The 27,675-nt window shown below is 49.5% G+C and overlaps 1 protein-coding gene across 6 annotated transcripts in view; it reads right to left on the bottom strand.

Annotated features, from left to right (window-relative positions):
- GATAD2B (GATA zinc finger domain containing 2B) overlaps positions 1-27,675 on the bottom strand; it is a 61,397-nt gene that overhangs the window by 7,218 nt on the left and 26,504 nt on the right. For 2 of the 6 annotated variants that reach the window (XM_061605900.1, XM_061605901.1), the window contains exons 2-5: positions 13,582-13,911; positions 4,690-4,822; positions 1,499-1,630; positions 576-707 (exon numbers count right to left, since the gene is read on the bottom strand). In XM_061605900.1, coding sequence (XP_061461884.1) covers positions 576-707; positions 1,499-1,630; positions 4,690-4,822; positions 13,582-13,910 — 726 coding nt within the window. In that variant the 5' untranslated portion in view covers position 13,911. Of the gene's footprint in view, positions 1-575; positions 708-1,498; positions 1,631-4,689; positions 4,823-13,581; positions 13,912-24,016; positions 24,180-24,588; positions 24,802-27,675 lie in introns of those variants that run through there. The other 4 variants (XM_061605898.1, XM_061605897.1, XM_061605896.1 and 1 more) reach the window with 4 other exon arrangements.

The following is a 27,675-nucleotide window of genomic DNA, read 5'->3' as shown; positions in this document are numbered from 1 at the left end:
TCTGCATCACGTGGAGCTATTTGCAGATAGCATTTTCTTTGCACGCTTTGGGCTGTTTGGAGGAGACAGTGCTTTGTATGCACCCTGCTGATGAAGAGATACTGCTTTTGGCTGCACCACACAGAGCGGTCCAAGGCAATGGCACTTTTGTTTCCAAAAACGTACATGTAAAAGGGGGTGGGGAGGATATGTGGGAATTGACCCACACGTGGGCAGAAGTCAAATGAAGAAAGTGGGTTATCATACGGAATTTGTAATTTTGGGACAAGGCAATGATGTGTGGGTGGATCACAGGAGCTAGCTGAACTGCTTTAGTGTACGCAACAGAGCTCAACAAGTCTCTTTTTTTGCCCGGGGGGGCGGGGGACTGTGGACCACTGCAAGGAATTGGCCACTTCCTGCATTCACAGGAAAATGGCTGTCCTGGAACATCTGACTTTTGAATACCTGCTACTGTGGGACTTCAACTCCTCTCTGGATGTCTTAATGTCTACAGGAGGCATCTCATCTCTCACTCGCAACTACAAAGGCTATGCTGCAATCAGACAGAGTTGGACATTTTGCAGATCCCTTACCTGTAATGTTCGGAGGTTTTGGGGCTCAACCCCTTGAGCTCCAGGCCGGGAGGGAAGTTTGGACAGAGCCTGCTGTCCGACATGGGCAGGAGATGGCTGGACAATAGAAGCTGCGTTTTGGACAACGGGAGTCTAGTAGAGAGAGAAAAAAAGGGAGACTAGTGCAGTTGTTGAGAAAGAACTTTAGAGTGAGCGTTTCCCACACTTTTTGCTGCCTGGAGCAGAGTTTTGCTGGATCAAAACTGGAAGGCAAAGTTAACTCTGCATTCACATAAACAAGCTTCTGGAACAATGGGGATGCTGATCCACCTTGCAATGGTGGGGCAGCCCAGTTAATAGCCCCTTCTCAGTGTTCCGCCCTCCCTGGCGCTCAGTCAGTCAGAGATTGGGGTGACAGCATGCATTGCAGGTAAGGGCGATGCCAGTGGAGACTGGTCCATTTGGGCGAATGCGGTACTGCCCCACTGACCTCAGTTGACCCCCAGCCAGCCCCCAACTTCCTGCCTTACGTACAGCCAGCTAAGGGGGTGGCCCTGCCTGCCAGGCTTCCTCTTCCTCTGTCTGTGCTGTCTTTATAGAGCTCAAAAGGAAGGAGAAGGATGGGGACCAAACTAGAATGAGTTGGCTCTCTGCCTGTCGTTGGCTCTGGGGCCACCTACAGGTGGGTTCCCTGCTTTCTGCCCTACCGGTCCCAATGGTCACCGCCCACCGCAGGGTGGCGCGTCTGAGAATCCCAGTACACAGAAAGGAAACTCAACATCACACAAACACGGTCTCCTTGCTCTGGCGAGCAAAGAGCGGCGGATGTATCCAACATGGCGGGGGACATTTCCAGAGCACCGCAATGCACCCTGGCAGGAGGTCTGCGCGCCCCCGCCTGCCGTCAGGAGAGGCCCCACCCAAGTGATGGTGCAATTCCTCACCTTTTGTACCACATTCTCTTTCTGCAACTGGCTCTGCCGCAGCTTCTTCAGCAGCACCAGCCGGGCCTCCTCTAGCCGCAGCTCATCCCGGAGCTGCTTGATGAGCTGCTGCCTCTCCTCGATGCCTTTACCCTGGGGAGGAGGAGGAAGAGACAAGGGAGTGGTGGTGGTTAAGAGATGTTTGCAGCTCGCCTGCCCGCCTACCCACACCCATCAGCCTTTGGTAGCAAAAATGGATCGCTTGGTTTGGAAGCACCACATACAGTGAGGATCTCAGTCTATTCTGGGCCCAGAATCACCTAGAGTTGCCGAAACCTCTTTATCACATACTTAAAATAAATAAATAAAACGGGGAAAGGGGAACCTTTTTCTCACAGGCAGCCTTCAAGGGCCCACATACCAGATCTGACAACGCTTAAAAAAAAATTTTTTTTTGGAGGGGTGGCAGATATCGAGGGCCCAGTTCCCATTAACTTAGGTGGAACAGGATTGATTTCTCCAGGAGGGGAAGTGTGTGAGATTTTAACCTGTAAGGTTCACATCCCCTTCTGGACAAACTTCCAAGGAACACACGCCAGTGAGGGATAGAGACAGAGGTAAAAGTGTGCAGAGTGACCAGTGCCAATTTTACCTTTGTTCGACAGAGGCTACTTTCTACACTCACTCACCCCAACAGCCCTCTCTATCCTCCACTCAGGCAAGAAAGAGGCATGGTCAGCGTTCAAGGACATATCCTAGTCTGGGGAGAACACTCAAGGGGGGTGTGAAGCAAGGCCAAAGAGGGATGTAGCTTGGGGACAGTCCCAAGGGCCGAACGGAGAGGCTTGGAGGGCCGCATATGTTTCCTGGGCCTGAGGTTTCCCACCCCTCAATGCACTCAAACTCTCATCTGAACATTGAGAAGAGCCTTGCTGGGTCAGGCCCCAAAGGCCCATACGGTAAAACATCCTGCATCCCACAGGGGCCAACCAGATGCCCTCAGGGAGCCCACAAGAAAGGCAACAAGGGAAACAGCACTCCCCTGTCATTCGTCCCCAGCAAATGGCACTCAGGGGCAGACACCCTTCGAATGTGGCAGAGGCTATTACCACCAGAAAAGGCCCTGCTGGCACAGGGGCAAAAGTATCTTGGTTCCCCGAGAGGCCAAGTGACGGCATGCCCAACGGGCATGAAGGTAGCAAGTTGCCCACAGATGCCACCCCACCACTCTCCCACAGCTGTTTATTGAGGGCATACGGGACCTGACCCTGGGAGTTGCATACGGCCTGCAAGGCTAACAGCTGCCGTTAGTTCCAGGAATCTGCGTGAGCCCACTTGAAAGCCATCTAATCCTGTGGACACGGCCACATATTGAGGGCGCGGACTGCATAATCCAGAGGCATGGGGAAAGTCCCAACCTTGGGCTCCAGCTCTCGTCAGCTTCAGCCAGCATGGCCAATGACCCAGGAAGATGGGAGTTTTAATCCACCTGGAGGGTCACAGGTTCCCTATTGCTGCCATAACAGATGCAGTTTATGGGTTCCCCGTGCCTGGAGCCCTCAGGCCATGTTGGCAAGATCTGAAGGACAAAATCACGCAGGATGGGCATCTGTAGCGAGCAAGCAGTTCAATGCACGCATGTGCCACGGAGGCCCAGAACTACAGACCCCAAGATTCCTTGGTGGGAGCCACCCCACTTCGTAAGAAAATCCTGGAGGCTGGATGAGGCCACAGGGGGATCATCTAACCGAGCATCCTGTTCTCAGAGCGGCCAACTAGATGCCCTTGGGAAGCCTGCAAACAGAGCCTGAGCCCAAAACATCTCTCCCCGCTCATGATTTCTACCAACAAGTATTCAGAGATATACTGCCTCTGTCGGTGGAGGTAGAACAAAGCCATCGTGGCTAAAAAAAGTGGTAACTGCTAGGCTGGAAAGTGGGATAGCCCGATGGGGCCATGTGTCGCCGGTCCAGGCTGCCAGTGAGCTGCTGGGCCCAATGTAAGGGGTTAGTACTAGTACATTAAGCCCTAAATGGCTTGGGAACCAACTACCTAAACAAGCACCTTCCCCGGTGACAACAGTCTCGGACCCTGTGATTGGCAGGCCAGGCCTTCTTGGTTGTGCCGTCACCAGGGGCTGCCCGACTGGTGCTGACTCGCGTCAGGGCCTTTTCACTGGCGACTCCCCATTTGTGGAAGGCCCCATCTAGTGAGGCGTGTCTGTTTCCAACACTATTGACTTTTAGGAGGTATCTGAAAACATTCCTGTGTAACCCAGGCATTGGATGACTGAAGGGGACTGGTCTTGGCGACTCTGAAATCACTGAATGGAAGGATCTTTTTATCCGCAATTATTGTTTAGAATGTTTTAACTGTAAATGTTTTCAGAATGCTTTATTTTAAGAATGCTTTTGTTGTTTTTAAATTGTTTTGTTTGTTGCTTTGCCCTCTTCTGGGAGGAACGGCGGGACAGAAATTTAATAAACAAATAAGCAAGCAAGCAGTCATTGACAGACCAACTTATTTGGGCCTGAGTTTGTCTAATCCCCTATAAAGCTATGAATCAGCTAGCGCTTCTTTGGTGGTTAATCTACCAAAGTGATAGCAAAGTCCTATGCATGCTTGCTCAGAACGTAAAGTCTCATTAAGTTCAAGAGTGGCCCCTCTGGCCCTCCAGATGTGGCTGAACTACAACTCCCATCATCACCAGCCCCTGGCCATGCTTGTTGGGGCTAAAACGAGTTGTAGTTCAGCCACATCTGGAAGGCCAAAGGTTCCCCACACCTGGTGTACAGAACTGCAGCTAACTGTGCAGAGGACTGCATATAAACATCAGAAGGGCCCGGCTGGATCAGGCCAAAGGGGACCCATCTAGTCCGGCATCCTTATTTCATAGGGGCCAACCAGATGCCTCAATGGGAAGCCTGCAAGCAGGACCTGAGTGCCACAGCGGTTCTCCCCACTCACAAACCCCAGCAATTGGTAATTCAGAGATGTACTGGCTCCAACTGTGGAGAGAGAAGATAGGTAAGCTAGCTTAAGCCAACAAAGTAGAAGGGGATGGTGCAGTGATTAAGTTACTTTACAGCGGCTCCAAAGTGAGCGTCAGCCACCTGAAGAAGCCTTCTGTGCAGCCTGGGACCTTGCACACGCTCTTGTGACTTAAGGGTGTATTCATCTGCTCAGCCATTTGGTAGAAAGGGGGGGCTTACCTTGAACATTTCCAGATTGGCAGCCTTGAGCCTCTCTTCCATGCGGGAACTGGAGCGGGGGCTGGAGGCTTCATTATCGGAAAGGACAATGATATCTGGCGAGGGGGTGAGACGCCCCCTGTCCTGGTCGCTGCTGAATTAAAACGAGAAGATAAGAACTGGGAGGAAGAGGTTGAGACACATGTTTCTTTGCCCCCTGAAGCGGTCCACAGTCCGTAACGCAAGGATGGGGGACCTGTGGTCCTCCAGATGCAGTTGGACGACAACTCCAAACATCACCGGTGGGAACTGGAGCTGCATGTCACAGGTTCCCCGTCCTTATTTTAGATGATCAGTGTTTAAGGACACGTTCTGGCCAGGCAAAAACACTCAAGGGGAGCGTGAAACAGACCCGGTGAGGGGGTGTAGCTGCAGAGAGTCACAAGGGCCAGTCTGAAGAGCTGCACTTGTGCCCCAGGCCCGAGGTTCCCAACCTCTAATGCAGGAAGTGCTCTTCCAAACTGCGGTGACAAGAATGTCAAACGCTGCAGCTCCTCTCTAGCCAGCATATGTCACTGATCGTTAGCCTTTCAAAGCCTTCCTTCCTTATCTATTTCCTGACTCATCCCTGCTGCAACACTGACTGGGATATTCGATTGCCTCCCTGGGGGCAATGTGGGAGAGCGGATGTGCGAACAAGAAAAAACCTGAAGGCATACGCACTTGACAGCAAGACACAAACACGTGCGTACTGACTGTGGGCACACCGAATGCAGCCTCTGGATGGGGCTCTTTCCGTTCCCAGATCATGGGGGGGTCTTTCCCAGCCCTGAGACATTTCCAATAGAGGCGCCAGAAGCCTCACAAGCTCTCCAATGCTGTTCAGAGCATAGTGCAGAATCATGGCAGGATTCTGAGAACATCCAGAGAGCCCTGCAGCTGGATCAAGCCAAGGGGCCTGTCTAGTTCAGCTTCCTGTACTACTCACAGTGGCCAATCAGATGCTCCAGTGGGAAGCCCGCAAGCAGGGCCTGAGTGCAAGAGCATCCTCCCCACTTGTGATACCCAGCAATTTGGATACAGAGGCATACTGGCCTGGTACCATTTCAGAATGCAGGCTGTGGGTGGATGTCATTGCTCTGAATCGTTCCTTACACACACACATGTATGTCCCTGCATGTAGAAAACTAGCAAATCGGGGCAAAGGTATTGAAACCCCTTCTTTGACCATAAATGGTGGCCAGCTGCTCTTCCTCTGCCTAGTGTGCCTCCCAGGGGTGCTGAGTATGGAAAAAAAATGTGAACAGGGGGCAATGAATACCATCTTGAGTTTCTTGGAGGAAACATACACATACAGACACATGCACAAACTTCTTCATTTATTTGAAAGCATAATTAATTAATTAATTAATTAATTAATACTTGAATTTATATGCCACTTTTCCATACAAATATGCTCAAAGTGGCTTACAAAAATGCAAACGATGACATCAATAGCAATCATTTCGAAAAATAACAGTTTCAAATCATTTCAAAACATAACAATCCAACAATTTATCTCATTCTACGTCAGGCTTACAATGATTACTAATGAGACCGATGGGCGGATACGCATCTGCCTGGATCCCTGAAAGGCTGTGGCTCAATGGCACCGCATCCACTTTGCATGTGGGAAGAACCAGGTTCACCCTCTGGCATCTCCTGATAAGATAGTCACACAGCTAGATGATGGGAATGGTCTTTCTCTGCCTGAGACCCTGGAAAGCCAACACTAAATCAGAGTGGGCAGGCCAGCGCTAGGTAGACCGATGGCATGATTCAGTAGGAGGCTGCTTTGTAAGTTCAAACTCCCCTTCTGTGTCTACACGTCCCAACTTTTTAAAGGGTGGGGTTCTAGCTAGGGGAGACTCTGAGATAATTCCTTTTTCACACTGGGAACTCAGCTGGCCCAACAAGTTCCGGTGTTCGGGACAGAAGAAACCAAAATGGCTTCCCCTCCGCCTCTGCTAATTAACTTAGGACATGATCTAGTGGCCGCTGGGGGACCCAGCAACCCAGAGGTGGGGAGGCTCTTTCAGCCTGGGAGCCACATGCTCTTCTGGGCAACCTTCTGGGGGCCACATGCCAGTGGCAGGTGGGCCCGGAGACAAAAGCAGGCACAGTAACACATGTGAATTTCCCCTTTATGTAGCAGGCTAGTTTCCACACATGCACTCATGTGCCACTCTCTGCCTTCCATCCAGGCACACGAGAGGCATGGTCAGAGTTCAAGGGCACGTGCCAGCCAGGCAAGAACACTCGGGGAGGGCAAGGAAGGAAACAGGTAAGGAGTGAGTCTGGGTAGGGGGTGTGAGGCTAGCCTGGGGAGCATTGCAAGGGCCAGGTATAGTTGCCTGGAGGGCCACATTAGGCCCCCACACCCAAGGATACCCATTCCTGCAAGCAGGCAAATGCCAGGGAACAACAGCTCTCCTCGTTTTGCAAAAAACCAGCGCACAGGCAGAACACCTATTGCCATGTACACTGATTCCAGCCAGGCCCCTTAGGGTTTGGTTGCCCATGGTTTTGCTGCAAGAAAGAAAACCAGTCTTGTAAACAGCCGTCCCAGCTAGTTGCCTGTGGCGAATCAGAATTGCCTTCAGGCGAACAGGCAGGAAAATGTGACAAAAAGTTGCTCCTTCCTATCACTGCACACACTGCTAGCCTAGGCGAGTGGGAAACCGACGTTTGCAGATTTGTTTGCAAGCCAGGCTACCTCCGCCTGGAAAAAAAAGGGAGAAATTAACTGCTGCTCTCGAGCATGAGCAGAAATAAGAAGCCACAGTTTCAAGATTCTGCTTTACATCAGATTTGGTACCAAATGGAGCCAAGCCAGTGTGTCCTAAATTCTGGGGTCTTTGCTTGTTAACCCCACCAAATTAACTGGGAGGAGGTCAACTTCCAATCCTCAGTTAACATGCAGTTGGCCAATTAATTGGTTCAAGCATGCAGCCCAGGGAATTAAATTTTCTCAGAGATATACAAGCCAGGTGCCGTGAATATTTCTGGCCCCAGTCAGCGAGCAGCAGGCTGCGGAGTCTCAACCTGAACAGGGAAGAAGCCAAAGGAAAGCTGATTCTAATGGAAACGTTCCACAAAAAGCCACGGGAGGTTCAGAAATGGCACGTGGCAGAAGTTTTAAACTAGGGAAGCTACAAAAAGAAAAGAAAAAGCGAGATAACAGAAGCTGCAGAGTTTTTATAAGGCCGACGGATACCTGAACTCCACGCTCATTGCAACCTTGGAAAGGTTTTCCCTTTCAAGAAGGGGCTTCAGCACAGACTGGACCAAACCGTGACCTGGAAGTTGAATCGCTGGGCAACCAACAGCGGCCGCCACTTCCTGTCACTTGGAGACGGGTGATGTCACCCAGCGGTAACCAAGCGCCGCTGCCAGGCTTTATGACATCACACAGGGGGAGGTTCAGAGGCAACAAGGGCTTTTTTTTGGTGGGCTTCAACGCCCCCCCGCCAAATATGGCACCAACAGTAAAACTGTATCGGCCCTCACCAATCGACAGATGGTGTGTACATTTATAGGGCACTGCTTATTTTCGGAGCAAGGCTAGGGTTCTTGGAAAATTAAGGTTTTGCTGGGAGGGGGCAATGGCTCAAATACTGTAGAGGAACAGTTGAAAAGGGGGAGCAAGAGGTCTAGGGATGAGGGTAGAGGGAAGAAGAGGAGCTCTGCAGAGCATGTGCCCACACACACACACAAATATTCCCCTTGCACTCAGCATCAGAAGCTGTGACTTTTCTGTTTTTACACACTTGCAACATTCCCGCTGCAGTCAAGAGGACTGGGAGCTTGCTTCTTTTCAAAACACAAACCAAGGCTCTCGCAAAGCTAGAATTCTGAAGAGTCGGAACCCACGCGAGATACTGCCAACCTAAAGACAATAGCCAAAGTTTTTGCCACCATGAAGCTCAAGCGATGCCCACCACGTTTCTCAAACCTTTTCTCTGCCACCATGAGAGCTAGAAATGTAAGCAAACGTCTCTAGGCGGGAGGCGAACTTCTTGGGATTCCTGACAAGCACAGCAGGTTCTGCTGTAAGGCTTTATCGTACGATTGCCCCTTGAGCCTCAGGTTTGAAACTCCATGGGGCACCAATGCACATGGGGACTTCATTGCTGTCAGAAGATGGACACACTTACATAGAAGCTCCACATGCAACAAGATGGATCAACTTTTGGTATAAGCTGTATAAAAGTTTTTGCCTGTTCGCTTTATGGTTTCCAAAAACTGTGATCAGGCCTCTCTCTCCCCCACCCCCATCTTTTCAGTCATCTTTTTTGTCAAAGCGTCCAAGACTTTCTGCAGGGAAGACTACGGAGGAACAGTTGGGGAGTGGGAGGGAACCTGTTCAACTCCTTGCAATTCTCTTTTCCTTCGACAGGGATGTCAGATATTTCTCTCTATCTATCTCTCCAAGCAAGTGGTGACGGTGTGGCTATGCCACCACCTCTTCCCCAGCACAGATGGCTTTATGTTACTTCAGGAGGGGGAGGAACAAAGTGGCAACCACACTCAACTTTATCCATCTAAAACGAAGGAACATGTCGTCCTGAAAGGAACTCGAGTGCTAGAAAAAGGCTATTTTCTCCCCAGGAATCGTGGGTTCCCTTGGCCATTCAGACGTTGCTGGACTAAAACTCCCATTGTCCTTAGCCACTGCCCATGCTGGGTCTCCTGGAGCCCAAGAACATCTGGACCCCCCCCCGAGGAGGTTCCCCATTCCTGGCTTAAAGAAGCTGCCAGGCGACGGTCGTGCATGCAAAAGTGATGCTACGGGGCCAGTCGAAGGAATTTTGGTACCCAGGGTGGAAAATATAAACTGCCCTCCTCTCAGGGCACAATCTGGCCAGAAGTCAGATTAATCCCACTGGAAGAGGCCCTATGGGTTCTCCTACCCCCTCTGCCCCTATCCCCCCCTGCCTCATTAGAGGGCCACCTCTGAGCCCTCTACAAGGAGTCAGTCATGGCACTCCACCGACCAAATTCCCACCCCACTGCAGCCGCAGAACTTTCCGTTTGAGCCTAAATGGAACAAGAGGGTGATGATGACCGGCAAGCAGAGGCGGTGGGGCAGATGTCAGGCAAGGCAGGCAGGCTGGGACGCCGCCATCACCCCCACTGCCAGCCAAATGGGGAGCGGCATCCAAGGCGCTTCCTGCCTTGGAGACGCTCTTCTCCCACCCACAGTTGGCACCTCGCCTCTGTGCCGCTCGTGACTGCAGGAGTGAGTCAGGATCTCACAGCTCCGGACGGAGCCCACGTCAAGCCTTAGGGGCTGGTCGACCATCGTTTCTGCGCCTTCCTCCCCCTCCGGACCACAGTGACAAAGGGTGTGTGTGTGTAATGTGTGCTCTGAGGGTCCCTGTGTGCCAGGGGTCAAGGGTCTGTGAACCTGGTCTCCTAGGATGATGACAGATGAACACCCCCTGCTGAGCATTTGGAACAAGTCAGTGAAGTGAACCTTCCCAGCAAAATACCAGAGCTAAGATCAGTCAAGATTTAGCAATGGAAGAGCTGGCACAGGATGCTGGGGCATGGCCTGCCCAAGACCTTTTGCTGCCTGAGGCAAAAGGACAAGGTGGCAGTGCCTTCCTCCCACAGAGAGAAGGCAACCGGACTGAGGCCACACACGCGTCTTACATGTAAAGCAGTATGACACCACTTTAAATAGTCACGGCCTCCCCCAAAGAATCCTGGGAACGGAAGTTTGTTCAGGGTGCGGAGAGTTGTTAACAGACCCCGATTCCTCTCTCAAAGTTACAATCGCCAGAGTGTCTTTAAGGAATTTGTTGCCAGAATTTCGCTGGCTGCTAAATGGCAAAAAAAACCTTCTCAAACACCCCCAAGTGAACGAATGGATTATGACAGCGTGGTATACTGTATCCGGTGGTTAAACTAACAGAACTGCACTAAACATTAACGCACTATCATACTGGTTTAAACAGCCATGGCTTCCCCCGCAAAGAACCGCAGGAAGCGTAGTTTGTGAAGAGTGCTGAGAGTTGTGAGGAGACACCTCTTCTTCTTACTCAGCTATGATTCCCAGAGTTCCCTGGAAACAGGGACAGATGGTTAAACCACTATGGGAACTGTAGCTCTGTGAGGGAAAGAAGGGCCTCCTCACAGCTCTCAGCACCCTGAACAAGCTACAGTTCCCAGGATTCTTGGGGGGGGGGGCAGGGGAAGCCATGACTGTTCAAAGTAGTATAAGAATGCCATACGACAATGGAACCGCTGACCTAGAGAGGTGGTGGGCTCTCCGACACTGGAGGCATTCAAGAGGCAGCTGGACAGCCATCTGTCGGGAATGCTTTCATTTGGATCCCTGCATTGAGCAGGGGGTTGGACTAGATGGCCTTATAGGCCCCTTCCAACTCTACTATTTGATGATTCTATGAACGCTGTTAATGCATGCTGAGGATATTGGCCTGAGAGTTGACCCTCTCTTCGTTACTGGTGACAGGTTGGTGTCGTCCGCTGCTCTCGAGGGCCTCAGGCCAGCTCAGGGGGTACAAGGCAGGCCACGGGGCACACATGACTCTGCCCCCTCCCAACGCCGCCCTGCCATTGCCCTGCCTACGGAATCTGCTGCCTGAGACAACTGCCTCCCTTTGCCTAATGGTAGGACTGGCCCTATGCCAACATATAAAGGAACACGACATGAACTGAGTTGCGCACACATGCACACATAAACGACAAAAGATGTATGTCCAAGCACTGGCTCTGGCAGAAGTTCTCTATGCTGACTGGATGCCCCCCCACCACCTCTGTGGCCACCTTTAAATGCCACATACGGATTTCAGACTTATTTCCTTCTCTCAGGCATGCTTCGTTCCTCTCTCTCTCTGTATGTGTGTGTGAGAGAGAGAGATCACAAAAGTATTTAATCTGGGGCTGTGCCACACAGCCAACCATTTCAAGTGGCTTTTAGATAGGCAACTTTATTCATCTGTGGGGATCTTTTTACTGGTTATTTTATGGATTACATTTATAGAAGTTATTATCTGAATGGTTCTTTGGGAGTTTCAGGTGGGCTATTTCATTTTGTTACAATCGATGATGTATTTATTTATTTAATTAATCCCTCCTTTTGGCACCCCCCTTCCATCTAGTGCTTTCAACGGCTGCCCTTCAAATGCAGAATTTCCGTCCCACACTGCAGATCTGGCAAAAGCCAAACTTTTTTTCCCCCCCCCAAAAAATGATGCATGCCATGTTGGACTTGAAGAAGTGGTGGTGCTGGGGAAGTCTCAAACTGGGCTATCTGGTGGTTGTGCACCAGTGACATAACCTCCTGGGCTACCAGCCCTCTCTTCCCCAGGCCAGCCAGTTAAGTTGAGCTCTATGCTTCAATGGCGCCCTCTAGGCTGCAGTGCCAGCGTGCCTGAACATTCCCAGATCCTATAAAGTACTAGCCTTCGAGTTCACTCTGCTGTCCAAGCAACACATCCCCTGGGTGAGGATGCTCTCAAGTAGGCACCTGCTCCTTTGGATCTTGGGCCCCTTGCCTGGTTTCAACCACAAACCTATTTTTGAAGCCCAGCTGTACTGATAGCAAGTCCTGCCTCCATCCACCCCAGGCTCTGAACAGGGCTCAGGGCTACTTTGGGAAGAGATGCGGAAATGCTGGTTTAATGTGAGGTTTGTAATGATAGCAGTCCAAGATAAAATAACTTCTCCAACCACATTAATGCATCTGTTTTGACTGTAATTGCATTCTGAATTGAAGAACAACAAAGTTTTTGTCAACAGTTCCCCTCCCTGCCTCACCTCTGGGACAAGGGAAGGCCAGGACGGGTTACGAAAAAAACAAATACAATCAGAATTGGCAAACCACAGTGATTGTAAACGTAGGTATTCTAATGCGATTGTGGAGAAATGGGTTGGCCTTGCGTACTTAAAAAAAACTAAGTACACCAAAATCAGGAGCTGAAAATCATGATATGCAAGGAATTTTCCCGTGCCTTGACAGTTTTTGACAGGGAGGGAGAAGGGGAGGATGGATGGACTCTTGTACCTCAGCTGCTGCAACTATAGAACTTCCTCCCCACTGAGGTGCCTGTTGCCACTTCGCCCTGCTCTATTAGGCAACGTGTAAAAACAAGCCTCTTCCGCTCAAGTTCTGGGCAGGTGGGTGGGATGGCTTGGATGAATTTGAAGAGTTTCCCCCTGTTGTGCCGTTGTTTCATGATTTCTTTTTTAAACGTAGCTGTATTTTTTTATTATTTCTTTCTCTCTCGCATTTATGTCCCAGCCTTTCCTCCACGTAGCTCAAGGTAGCGTACATGGTTCTCTCCCTCCCTAATTTATTCTCACAACAACCCTGCGAGGTAGGTCAGGCTGTGATGGGCCCAAGGTCACCCCCAGTGAGCTTCATGGCTAAGTAGGGATTTGAACCCGGGTCTCTCTCCCAGGTCCTGGTCTGACAGTCTTAACCATCTCACCACTGCTGGCTCTTGCTATTACTTTGTGCTCATCGTACTCCTGTACTCTGCCTGGTGACTGTAAGGTGACGGGCGGTACAGAAATATTCATACAAGCATCTGTTCCTGGGGAATGCTCTTCCAACAGAGATGCAGCAGGTGTCTTCTATGTTAACCCTTAAACATCTGCTGAAAACATCTCTATGCTGCCAGGCTTCTGAAGGCAATTCAGGAAAACCTTTTCTCTAATAGTTGATGATCTGCAATTTTAAATCACAGTAGTTTTTACTGTGTGTGCGCACGTACATATATATGAACAGATAGATACACAAACACACATGCGTGCAGATATATATATATTGTATACCACTTTGATATTTTTTATGACAGTATTTTTATAAATGTATTTTATAAATATATAAAGGCCCCCTACCTTCTCTTTGCACTCATGTCCACCGGCTCATCATTAATGTTTTCTTTCCCTGGCCTCCCTGAGGACCGGCTGTCCCCGTGGGGCCTCAGGTTCCCGTTCAGCTTCTCCTCGTAGACCTTCAGGCCGTCCTGCTTGACAGGCAGCTCGTGGGGCACCTCGATGCCCGCCAGGTCCTTCCTCTTGAGCAGTGCCAGCATCTTGAGGCGCTCCATGGCCTCATGCCCTTCCATCTTCAGCCTCTTGGCCAGGACGTCATCCCGTTCATCGGCTTGGTCCAGGCTCCGCTTCAAGAGGTTCAGGCGCAGGGCATCCTCGGTCATGCGGTCCATCCTGCCACAGAAAGGGAGAGCAGAGAATGTGGTCAGGGAAGCCTATGATGGCACAGGGGCCTCTCTTTAGATGCAGCACTGTACCATGCCTCCAAGGCCAGGGATGGGGAACCTGTGGGCCTCCAGATGTTGCTGGACTACAACTCCCATCATTCCTGGCCACTGGCAGATGTTAAACTGCTGCCTTCTGACATACCTAAGTGGAACATATCAAGCTGCTCTAGAGTCAGACCATTCGTCCATCTCGTCCAGTACTGTCTCGTCTGGTTGGAGGCCTTTTCCAGACATGCTACGAAAGACCCTTCTTTAAATGGAGACACCAGAACTTGAACGTGGAGATTTCTCCATGCAAAGCATGTGCTCGGCCAGCTGTGCAATGTGCCTGTTCACCCACGCTCCGTTTTTCTGGTTCTCTCTCATCCCCCACACCCCATTTTGCTCTTGATGTTAATCTGTCATTATTGGAAATAACATATGTGTTCTGCGTTCTTTAGCGAAGGCTTCTCACTTGATAGTTATTTACAAGCACAGTATATAACAAGCAAACAAAACACACTCCAAATGATTTGATGTTGCTGAGTGCGCTCTGGAAAGACTCTCCGCTGTCGTCTGCCGATGCTCTGAGGATCTCCGTTTTTTGCCCCAGGTTTCTCACCTGGTAGCCTCTGGATGTCACGGGACTCAGACTCCCATTAGCCTCAGCAAGGCCAAATGTCAGGGATAATGAGGGAAGTTGAGACCAGGGCCAGTGCCAGAGGGTGGCCAGGTTGGGCCCTGGCTGAGGGCCCCTGAAGGGCCCCTCCTTACGATAGGAGGGTGGTGCTCCCATTCCGTGATCTGTAGCAGCATTGGCTCCTGAAACCCAACCTTGCTGCGGATCTGAGAGAGCAAGCTCCCAGGCACCCACACAATACAGACTTCAATAAGCCTGCCTACAAGCCCCACCTACCTCTCCCATCAGTGTGAATGCTGTGAGCGCATGCCTGCCATAACCCAAGATGGTGATGGAGGCTTCCTTAAGGGGCTAACTCCCCAGCCGCTATCTTGGTTGATGACAGGCATGCGTGCCATGCGCGGATGTCATTCACATGGTGGGTAGCTTTATTAGCCCCATGCCGCCTGTACTGGTGTTCGGCTATGAAACTGCATGCCCAGGGCAAGCTGGTGCCCAAGGGCCCAGTCATGCCTGATGCCAGGTTGGGAAATGCAGGGAGAAATAAAGATGAAATGGTGAGCATCAGCCAAAGACCGCAGAGTTTCCAGAGCATGTTCATTTACGGCAGGAAGGCTTTATTTATTTAAATATTTATTAACTGTACCTCTCATGTAAAACAGCACATGGCAGTATACAGCCTAGCACACACGCATGCACGCACACATACTCACACACGGAGATAGTGAGAGTAAAAATGTTAAAAATGTCAAACACATCAGTAATAGCTGGTTGGCAAAGAATCTCAAGTTGGAAAGGCCTGCCTGAAAAATACAGGGTTGTGTCCCATAGACCCAATTATATTTAGTCATGTCTAATAACTTCAGTGGGTCTACTCTGAATAGGACTAGCATTTCTAAATACCGAGCAGGGAAGACTCTTGCCAAACTTCTATTGGCAAGGGGTTCCACAGGACAGGGCCTGCCACACTCAAAGCTCAACCCCCTGATGAAGGCCAACCTAACTTCGGGGGCATGTGGGACCACCCAAAAGTGCTGCATCAGAAGACCTCAGATATCAAGGTGACGGTAAGGAATCAGGTGGTCCATACACTACTTTAGGCCCAAGTTGGTTAGGGCTTTGGGAATTAACACAAGAATCTTGAACCTGGCCCAGTACCAAATTGGTAACCGGTGTCATAATCTGCTGCTGTGAGCAGCCGTGAGAAAAGCGGGGTATAAAGGTCCAGGAATAGCAGAACCGGCTGAATAAATAATATGTTTGCATGTTTTAATCTGCCGCAAGACAACTTTTTATTGCAGGCCTGAAGTCAAACCTCCCTCATCTCTGGAACAGGCTTGGCAGGGAAAGCATTTTGAAGGACAAGACATGACTGGAGCCAAATGACAGTTAGGCATGCAGAGACATGCTTAAGGGAAGATGTGCAGACTCTCTCTGTGTGTGTGTTTTAAGCACACGTCTCATAAACCAGAGCTTGTCATGTGATCAAATCATTCTGCCATTGATTAATCACCTCCCCGTTTAAGCAATTAATTGATTTGGTTCTGATAAGGTTACATTTTGGGCAGAAACTTCAACACAGGAGCATTGGTTTTTTGAGATAGTAAAGGATGTGTAAGTAAACAAAAAGCAAAAAAAGAAGCCACCACCCTGTGTTAGAATAAAGAATACTTTTTTTCTCATTCCCTTTTACCAGAACAAAATAACCTCACCGAAGAGGCACATGGATGCTTAACATCTAACACCGTAAGTTAAAATTCACCACCACCAATACAAATTTCCCCCCACCTATTATACCTTTCATCTACTGAGTAAAGTTTGTAAACTTGTTGCTGGAGGCCACTGGCGGATTCAGCACCTTGGACAGATTCTCAAAAGTGCGGACTAAAGCTAGGAGAGGATTCCACTGCCCTACTGACATGGAGCCACCAGCTGTCACTGCTAGAGGTGCAATTCAATCGTAGGTTTGCTCTGAAGCAAGTCCCCGTTGAGTCTAATGGGGTTGACACTCTGTTTCAAGTAACCTGGCAGAGAACTGTAATCTCAGCTGCTGCAAACCTGAATTTGCTCCTGGATAATGTCTAGGGAGAAGGAGTGTAGTTCAGTGGAAGAGCATCTGCTTTGCATGCAGAAGGTACCGAGTTCAACCCCCAACATCTCCAGGTAGGGCTGGGAAAGACTGCCCGTCTGAAACTCAGCTGCTGCCAATCAGTGCAGACAACACAGAGGTAGATGGACTGAAAGTCTAACTCAGTATAAGTCTAACCTACCTCACAGGGTTGTTGTGAGGATAAAAAGGAGAGGGAGGAGAAATATGCACGCCACCTTGAGCTCCTTGAGGAAAAGCGGGATACAAATGTAGTAAATAATAACAATAATAGCAGCAGCAGCAGCAACAACAATAATAATAAACTGATAGGATCCACTGACTTCAAGCAGTCAAACAGGTTTAAAATAAACAGCCCCAGCTCTTCCCTGCTCCAGATCTTCTATCATGGATTGACATCCCCCCAATGTCAGAATTCTGCAAGAATGCAAATATATGGCTCAGAATAAAACTATGCAAATGATGCAGCCCACATTTGCCCCCGAGTTGTGGAACAGCCTCCCCGAAGAGGTACGCCTGGTGCCTACATTATTATCTTTCCGGCGCCAGGTAAAGACCTTCTTATGCTCCCAGGCATTTTAATCATTTTCATCTTTTTAATCTTGTCATACTAATCCTTTTTATCATCTTAGATTTTGTTTAATTGTATTTTGTTTTCATTGTGTCTTATATGTTTTGTGGTTTTATTATGATGATGTATGTATTTTATCCTATTCTGTTTACCGCCCTGAGAGCTACTTGCTATGGGCGGTATATAAATGTAACAAAATAAATAATAAATAATAAGGCAGCTTCCTTGTTCCTAAGCAACCTTCAATTCTGCTTATTAAAAATGCAGCCAAAAAATGTGGCACGTTGGTAAATACCAGTGTGAGAAATTTTTAGCCAGTCTGCGTGCCTGTGAAAAAGATCCTTCCCAAACTCCAGAGGAGATGGTTACGGGAACAGTTGCCAACAGAAAAAGTTGCTTCAATGGCGGCTACCAATTCCTCTGTAAAAAACCCCTGCTGCTGTGTAAAGTCATTATAATTGCAGCCGCCTGGGGGCATGGAAATGCACTCCTATGTTCTCCTTGAATCCCGATGTGACCGGGATCTCAAGGGGGAAAATGCATAATCCTTTAATAACAGGAATCAATTTTTGGCAAGAACTGGGAGTGACACAAGAGCATGGTTTCTCCTCCTACCTGCCTCCCCAGCAAACATGGCAAGTCACCATTTGCTTCATCTGACCTTGAATGCCAAAGAAGGTACCCAAGAACAGGCACATGCATGTATACACATTTGATCCCTGGTAAGATCAGAACCTGAGTGTTCTAGGCCAAAGGGAAACCTGGTGATTAAAGGAACTTCTTGCCATTCAAGGCTCTGTTGAGATGGCCTACGGAACTTCCTCAGGCCCTTACTGGATTTCAGCCAGGTCACCCGATTGGCCAGCTTTGCACTTAACAACAAGCTACGGCGTAGGATTCTGTGCATGAGACTCAGGGTTTGTGCGCTTTCCTTTCCCTCCTCTAGCATGGCAGTGGTCCATCTAGCTCAGCACGGTTGACACTGACCTGGGGACCCTCTGCATACGGCCCTCAGTTGGAGGGCATCTGCTTGGCATGCAGAAGGTCCCAGGGTCAATCCCCGGCAACACTGGGAGAGAAACTCCCTGCCCCAAACCCTGGAGACCCTCAGCCAGTCAGGGTAGACAACATTAAGCTAGATGTACCAAGGATCTGTCTGGTTAAAGGGGCTCTCCATGCTCGTATGAACGCTTTTCACGCTTTGGAACAACACACTCAACAACTGTTCCAAACACGGCTAGGGAAACAAACAAATAAATAAACCAGCCAACCATGCATGGGATTTTAAAACTAGTACCTCCCATAGGAGCACAGTCTGAGCACCCCCCCCCAATCAGTTCCCCAGCAAGTTCTAGCAGTGGTTCAATATCCTCGGAGAACAAACTGCAGCAACACAGGCACCAAGAAAACAACAGAGATTTTTTTTGGGGGGGAGGAGGGACATTGGGAGAGAAAAGAAATGTTTTCAACCAAACCCAAGGGAGAGCCCTCTTCTCCAACACGGACTGGAAGTTACTGTCTTCTGAGAAAAATCAAGGCAGTCAGATTTATCAGCACAGACAGGTTTCGCGGTGCGCAAAGCTTGTAGGAAACTAGGAGGGGTCACGTGGCGGACACGGAGGAGGCTGGCTAGTGTCTAACCCAAAGGGCTTGGGCATGTTGTTTGCCCGGTCCAGTTTCAGACACACACACTGTGTTTTGTGCAGCCCTTTGATTGCAAGAGCGTAGGAACTAGCCTTAAGGGTCAGACCTACTGGTGGCTGGTGGCTCCATGTCAGTGGGGCAGTGGATTCCGCTCTGGGTTTTAGTTCAAACTCTAAAGGAGCTGTTCAAGTGATGAAGCACCGTGGACGGCTCCTTGAAAGTCCAGACTAAACCTGGAGTGGATTCCACCAAAATGGAGTCAGCAGCCGTCACTGGGTCAGACCATGGGTTGGGAACCTTCTCCCCCCCCCCATGGCCAACCTTCTGGGTGCCATTTGCCAGTAATGGGTGAGGCCAGAGAAAAAAGGGGGTGGCAGCAATGGCTGTATACAGCAGGTGCCATTCTAGCCAGGTATACATCATACCTCTTCACCCAGTCATCACAGTCCAAGGGCACATTCTGGCCAGGAAAAAAAAGGGGGGTGGCCCGGGGACATGCATTGCTGTTTTGTCATAGTTATTTCAATTTATCAGCCACTTTATACGAAGAACGTGTCTCAAAACGACAAAAATAAAATACATCACATAAAAACAAATTCAAAACCAGAAACATGCATTTGAAAACGAACAAGACAAAGGACAAAAAAAGGCCCACCCAGCAAAAAAATTCTTATGGACAAGTCCTACCCACCCCACTAAAAGATGAGCACTACCACAGGAGGCTTAATTACCAAATGCCTGAGGAGAACAGAAAGATTTTAGCCTGGCACCTCATGACCGCCAAGGGATGGTGCCCCAGGGGCATGACTCTGGGAGGGGAAAGCATTCTACAGGTGAAGGGCCACCACTGAAAAGGCCCATCCTTGTAGCCCAGGGAGAGCTCAAAGGGTCAGAAAGGGATTCCCCCCCCCATGAGTGATCATTTAAGCTCCTGCTGTCATTCAAGCCACAGGTTCCCAGACTGTGGTCCTTGGACCACCAGTGGTCTGCGAGCTTCATTAATGACCACATTAAGCATTCATATTGACTTTTAATCGAATTTGTATTGCTCCTTTTACGTCTTGGGTTCCGTGTTATTGTATCACAATCTGAGTTCTAATGGAATGCAAACTGTAATCCAAGAAAATACAACGCCAGAAATGAAAATAAGCCGTAAAAAGGCAATTATAAATCGTACAGCATCTAGCACAGTGCATGACAACTGCTGAGACAGAAAGACCATCAAGTGGTCCGCCAAGACCCTCTGCAATTTTCAAGCGGTTCATGGAGAAAAAAAAGTTGGGGAACCCCTGATTTCAGCTACTCCACAAATTGAACTCTACTGGTAAAGTCATCCGCGAGACGTTCGTAATGGCAAGTGGTTCTGACACGTGTTCAAGCAAGCAAAATGGTCTCCTCAGCCGAATGGAGCCTTTGAGCTCCGCCTTGACTCATGCTGCGACGCAAATGGAGCAGGGACAACCAACATGGGCTGTCTATGTGCCAGACACTGAAAGCATATGGCTTCCCTTTCCCCCCAAGAATCCCAGGAGCTGTAGTTTCTTAAGGGTGCTGGGAACTGTAGCCCTGAGAGGGCTAAACTACATCTCTGAGGATTCTCTGGGGGAAGAAGCCATGTGCTTTAAAAGTATGGCGTGTACACAGCCACGGACTTCAGTTCCCACTGGGCCTAGCCAGTGTGGCCAACTATCAGGGATGACGGAGTCCCAACAGCTGGAGGGTCCTTGGTTCCCCATCCCTGCTGTTGAAAACTGGCAGCCTAGGCTCAATTCAGATTCCTGGGCAGACCACCATGCCCCCTTCCCCCCATCCAGCCTAGCCCCCCAATCCTATGGATCCCTCTTATTATCCACCGCAGCTGCCTTCCCCAACGCAAACCAAAACACAGACAGAAGTTGTCTATAATAAAAGCCCTCTACAGCTACGGTATGACATTCACTCCTACAAGAGGCAGTGACCGTCACCAGCTTTAATGGCTTCAAAGGAGGATTAGACAGATTCATGGAGGAGGTGGCTATCCGTGGCTACTAACCCTGATGGCTATGTTCCACCTCCACAGTCAGAGATAGCATGTCTCTGAATACCAGTTGTGGGGAATCACCATAGGACGGGAGAGGGGTGTTGTCTCAGGTCCTGCCTGCAGGCTTCCCTTGGGCATCTGGTTGGCCACAGCAAGAACAGAACGCGGGATTAGACGAGCCATTGGCCTGATGCAGCGACAGGGCTCTCTTTATGTTCTTGTCTCTTTCCATTGGCAGAGTAGCTAACAGCACAGAGCCTGAGCTGTGTGTCTGAGTGAATCTTGCCTGAATCAGCACACCTTTTCCCTGGATGTAATCACACTGAGACTCTAGGCTTTAGGAAAATAAGAAAAACCTTAGGATATTGATACATTCTCGATGGGAAAAGTTCCTAGTTCTAACTAAGATGGAGATGCAAAGAGCCATGTATGAATGAAAAAAGAAGAGGCTTTGACAGACGCTCTTTACTTGATTGCTCCAAGGCACTGGCAAAGGGCTCGTTTAACCCTTACTGTCCTTCATTGTCAACAACAACTGAGGCTCTTCTCAAGGTTCCTCCTCTCATGGCTACAGGTGGGCCCCGCTTATACGGCAGGTTCCATTCCGGACTGCCGCCGAAAAGCGGAAACCGCCGAAAAGCAGAAGCCATTGAAGATAATGGTGCGCGTTGCACAAAAATGGTGCGCGATGAGCAAAAACTGCCGTAAAAGCGGAACAAGCACCTTAAAGCGGGGACTTTCCCTAATTGAAAGCCGCCGCATTAGTGGAATGCTGAAAGGAGGGAAGAGTGTTCTTGCACTCGGGTCCTGCTTGCGGGCTTCCCCCAGGCACCTGGCTGGCCACTGTGAGAACAGGATGCTGGACTAGATGGGCCACTGGCCTGATCCAGCAGGCTCTCCTTAGGTTCTTAAAGGCAAAGCGCTGTAAAGCGGGGCCCGCCTGTACTCGAATCCCAAGTCTTGGTGCATGCAGGAAACAAGGAGCCAAGGCGCATTAAGGAAGAGGAGGGCCTAGGTCAGGGCCTCCCCTGCAGCAACAATGGAGAGGGAAGGGCTGCTTTCACAGAGCCCTTTGCCTGTGCCCTTGGTGAGGCTTCTGTGGGGGACAGTGGACCTTTTCTGACCCTTGCTCCCATTTTTTAAAATTAGCTGTTAGTTAATGCATTTGGGACTTCCCCAATTAGGAGCCTTCAGCAGCAAAACAAAGATGCCGTTCTAGATGCGACTCTGAAAACAAATTGTATCTGCTCTGCTCCTCTGGGGGCTGATCGGTGAGGGGAAAACGTTTTGCTCGCAATTTTGCAGGAAAGGAGAAGAAATATTTTTGAGTCATGAAAGGAATGTTGCATATCCACCTTTCCTTATGAAAAAGCTCAAGGAGATCACAGCACAATTTTAAATACCAATTGCAAAAAAGTCAACAGACTAAACACCGAACAAAACACAAACTTCACAGTACCTCACAGTTTAGCATAGGACATTCCAAGGTTCTGTAGGTCACCTCTGCACTCAGCCCATAGACATTGCAAGGTTTTATAAAGCAAAACAGAAACGGACTGCCTTCAAGTCGATTCTGACTTACGGCGACCCTATGAATAGGGTTTTCATGGTAAGCGGTATTCAGAGGGGCCATTACCTTCCTCCGAGAGGCAGTGACCGGCCCAAGGTCAAGAAACATATTTTTACACCCTTACGCAGTCTCCGTCAGAATCGCCCCAAAAAGATCCATCGAGTCCTCCATCCTGTTTCAAACAATGCTAGCTAGCCAGTTGCTTTTAGGAAGCTCATGAGGAGCATGAAGGCAAACAGACTTTTCCTGCTGCTGTCTGTTCCCCTAGCAACCAGGCATTCAGGGGGTACGCTTCATCTCAACCTGGAGGCTCCATTTAGCTCAGACTTCTAAATAAGCCTACAAAATGTACTAGTCTCCCAATGTTTTTTACTAGCCTGCTACGAGCAGATAGTTCCACTCTGGCTTGGGGAAATGCAAGCCCTTCTTTCATGGTCGGCAAAGAAACACAGACTGTTTTTTTTAAAGCCTTCTACCAAAGGAGGGAGGTGCATCTCCCTCTCCCTCCCCCTCCTCCACCAGCCCACTTAGTTTCTGTGCTGGTCAGGAAGGAAAGGGGTGGAGGGTCCATACACCTTCCCCACCAGGCTCACCTGGGTGGAGTTCCTGCTCCCCTCTACGGCCTCCAGGCAAGCTGCAACATGCAAAGGCTGACTGAGCTATAGTCATTTGCTGACAGGCCTCCCTGACTTGTCTGCATAGTCCCTTTTAAAAAGCTAGCAGCCTTTGCCTATCTTGTGATGGGGGAATTCCATGCAGGAACACACAGCTGAATGCTCCCCTTCCCTGTAAAAACAACGACCATGCCAACTCTGAGATTATATGATAATACAAGGACAGGCCTGCTGGAGCGGACCAAAGGTCTGTCTAGCAAAGGCTTGGGGAAGCTCTACCTTGGCTACTCAAAAGCGGCCCTCCAAGCTTCTCCACCTGGCCCTTGCAACTCTCCCCGGGCCATACCTGCTTCATACCCCCCTGGAGGATTTCTCCCTGGCTGGAACGCATGTTTGAACTCTGGTAACGCCTGCCTGGAAGTGGGATAGAGAGAGGTGTGTGTGTGTGTGAGAGCAAGTGTAAAAACTAGCCTACTGTATGAAGGTGTAAAGTTTACGTCAGCTGCTCATCCCGCTTTTGCCTCTGGCCCTGCCCACCACTGGCATGTGGCCCCTGGAAGCTTGCCCAGAAGGGAATGTGGCCCTTGGGTTTAAAAGGGTTCTCCATCTCTGACCTAGTGCAACATCCGGCTTCTGTCAGCGGCCAACCAGATGCCCCCAAGACTTTCAGGGCACCTCTTGTCCTTCCCCAGAGTCTGGCATTCAGAGGTGTCCTGCCTCTGTCCTGCAGGAAGCTCTCCCGAGCTAGATGCCGCCTGACAAGGCTGCTGAGAGATCTCCCCTCTTTTTGTATTGCTCTTCATCCTGCTTGCCTTCAGCAGTTCCATTTGCCCTCCTCACAAGAGACATTGCTGTATAACATTATACGGTTTCCAAGTTTTATATTTTTCTAAAAAATTGAACACACCCACACATAGAGATGCGCATTAAGCCCTTGGCCGGCATGATTGCGTCTGCCTTGCTCGGAGTCCACCCTGCAGAGATCAACCCCACGCCCTGGGGCTCACGTAAAGGGTGGCAGCAGCAGCTTGAAGCAGCCAGCCACCCGCCGTGGTTTGTCTGAGCCGGTGCTGAAATCAAAGCAGATATCGCCAGCGTAAAAGAGAAAGAAAGATGCGTTTCAAGACAGGACACACACAAAATGGCTGTCTCCCAAGATGAAGCGTTTCCATACAATACTATAAAAAGGACAACTGCCTAAAAAGGAAATTGGGACTTGACAGCCAGGCAGGAGGAGGACCAGAGACGACAGCAGATCACACCCTTCCCACCCACCCGCCCTCCCCTTCCAAGGCTGTCTCGGACTCTGCCGCTGCCTTCCAAGTATACACACAATCTCGCCTGTTCTCGTTCCATGCACAACTTGCAAAAGAGATGCACTCTGCCGCAAATCGTGTGGTGCGTTTGGGGATTGGGAGGGGGAGGACTTCATGTTTAAGAGGCGGGAGGAGGAGAGGAAGAGAAAGGGGCTCGCCTTACACACAAGCCACAGCTTTCTTTCAAGGAGCATGCAATCCAAATTCTGCCGCAATCCATCGCAAGAGGAAAAATTCAAATGACGCTCCCTCCTGGCACTTCTCAGAAAGTGTGTGCAGAGAAGCAGCGACCAGAGCTAGACAAACCGGACTCTTGTCTTCAAGGGAAAGCCATTGCCGACGACACAGTTATCCGTACGAGCCATTTCCGCGCAAGCTCACTGAAAGCAGCTCCCCCCCCCCCCGCTCTACAGCTTGTCGGAAGCAAATGATCCAAGGCAACGGGAAAGCCCGCCTCATAATACCCCCCTCCCCACATCGTAACAGCTTGCAGCATTAAAAGGGGCCTTGCTGAACACAGGAATTTAAGAAGTGGCCTTACATCAAGTCAGACCACTGGGCTCGTCTAGCTCAGTACTGTTGACACTGACTGGCAGTGCTCTCCAGGGTTTGCAGACTCAGGATATTCCCAGCCCTACGCTGCTGCTGCTGCTCCCAAAGTAACATCAACGGCTCAAGAATGCAAAATGAACGGACAATGGGAAGGGGAAAGTTTCAGCTGGCTGGGATTTGAACAGAGCTGCACTCAGCGGCAAGGGACAGAATAAGAAAGCTGACTTATCTAGCTGCAAAGAAAAGGGAGTTGTTACTTCTGTTCCAAGAGTTCTACAGTCCCAGCTGGGGATTAGCAACACTTCACCTCAATAAAAGAACTTGGGAGAGGGTCCACGGCATTTTTGTACGCACAGCCCTATAAGGTGGGCCAGCACAGAACGAAAAAGATCTCAGCTCGGCATGCAATGGCAGTGAAGGTGGCAAATTCTATGCCAGGGGAAAAGGACTGGAGATTATAGACAACGAGGAATACAATGCCTTATATATCGACAGTGAGGCCGTGCACGGAATACTTTACGCCTTTGCACTTGCCTCAAGTAAACAAGGAGACTGCAGAGCTAGAAAAAGTGCAGAAAGGGACTACCCAAGTGATCAGCAGGTTGGAGTAACTTCCCTAGCAGGACAGGCTTGAGGCTTTTTAGTTTGGGGAGGGAAGTAGCTAAAGGAGGACAAGACAGAATCTTATAAAACTATGGATGGAGAAAAGTGGGCAGAGATTTTTCTCTGCCTGTCTCTTTAAAACCAGAACTTTGGGGGCTGGGAGTCGCTCCGTGAAACTGACCATTATTTATTCAGTTTGCATCCTGTTTTTCTTCCCAGTGGAGCAAACACATCAATAATATATATTTTTAAGCATTCTAAAAACAATGATCTCAGGGTTCATTACCCAAATGCCTGGGGAAACAGGAATGTTGGAATTGCTTTTTAAGCTTTTTTAAGCTTTTTTAAAAAGGTGTTTTTAAAGATGTTTTATTTTCATATGTTCTAAAGTCTGTCCTTAAGATGTTTTACAGTGTTTTTAGTGCTTTGTTTGCTGCCCTGGGCTTCTTCTGGGGGCGGGATAGAAGTTAATAAATAAATAAATAAATAAATTCCTCCTGCGAGTTAGTAATGAGAGGGACAGATGCATGTCACCAGGGAAGGCATTCCACAAATGGAGAACCGCCACTAAAAAGGCTGTGTCGTGGGTTAATGCCAACTGGGGAGCCCCAGTGACAGCGTCACTGTCGACTGTAGAGATGGTTGACAATGAATAGCTGTAAATTCAAGGCAGGCAAAAGGGAGCACTTCTTGCATACAGCTCCGAATCAACTTAGGGAACTCACTGACACGTGACGGGGAGACAGCTCAGCGTCAGCGCACTTACTTTGTTATGCCAAAAATAATCCCTGGCATCACCCAGCTAAAAAAAGGATCGGGCGACAGATCGTTTCCTGCACCATGCCCTGGATGGCCGCTGTCGATCAGAGTAGACAACACTGGACTGGATGGACAGAGACTGACCTGGGGTGAGGCAGCTTCCTGGATTCTACGTGTGGTGATGGCTGTTAGCCAACGGGACTGGGCAAAGTCAGAGAGTGGATGGCTAGACAGCTGTACAGAACCTGTGTTTTTCAGAGGGAGCCTAACAGTGAATATTAGTTGATGGGTGATAAAATTGCAAGGGGTGGCTGTTGGGAGACTTTGGGAGAAGTAGATGCTGGACGAGGTGGACCTCTGCCTGATCAAGCAGGGCTCTCCTTGCATTCTTTTTATTTCCCCATGGGGGGGGGGGAACATGACAGAGGCGTATAAAAGTACGCATGGAGTGAAGGAAGTGGATAAGGAGATCTTTCTCCCTCTAACACTACAGCATGGGGACATCCAACGAAGCTGAATGTTGGGAGATTCAGGGAAGACCAAGGAAAGTGCTTCTAAGCACACCGCAGAGTTGGAATTCGTTCCCACGAGAGGCAGTGATGGGCACCAACTTGGGATGGCTTTAAAAGGGGATTAGACAAATTCATGGTGGATAAGGCTATCAATGGCTACTAGCCTCTATGGCTATATTCTCCCTCCGCGGACAGAGGCAGTATGCTTTTGAATGCCAGTGATAGGGAATTGCAAGTATGGAGACAGCTGTGGAGAACCCTTGGACTGGAATCTTCCCCCACTCGCGTACGCATTTTTGACGTTGGGCGTTTTTCATTTTTAATACATAAATGGGGTGGGGGTCACTTGAAAGAGGTATCCCCACCTGCATTTTAAGGTGGTACAGTCTGTTCTACCAGCTCGGGAACTCTACCACCTTACTCTTGCTGCACGTTCAGACCAGGATGCACAGACCAGTCCTCTGACTCCCACTGATGGACAGCAGGGAGGAGAGCGAGAGCGAGAGAGCAAAAGCATCCACACCATACATTTAAACCACATGGCTTCCCCCAAAGAATCCTGGGAAGTCTAGTTTGTTAAGGGTGCTGGGAACTGTAGCTCTGTGAAGGGTAAACTACCATTCCCAGGATTCCTTGGGGGAAGCTGTGTGCATTAAATGTGTTTTAAACATATGGTGTAAATGTGACCAGTCTTGGGTTTCTTTTCTTTAAGGATTTGTTTTTAGGGGGGGGGGGAGAGACTGCAGATGCTATTCAGAAAAGTGCTCAAGTCTCACCAAAACCAAGGACTCTTTCAGTTTTCTCTTTTTGTTTTAACTTTAGGA

This window comes from Rhineura floridana, chromosome 22 (genome assembly GCF_030035675.1).
Source record: "Rhineura floridana isolate rRhiFlo1 chromosome 22, rRhiFlo1.hap2, whole genome shotgun sequence".
Lineage (NCBI taxonomy): Eukaryota > Metazoa > Chordata > Lepidosauria > Squamata > Rhineuridae > Rhineura > Rhineura floridana.
Note: the sequence above shows the minus strand (reverse complement) of the source record. Positions and strands in the feature narration are given on the sequence as shown.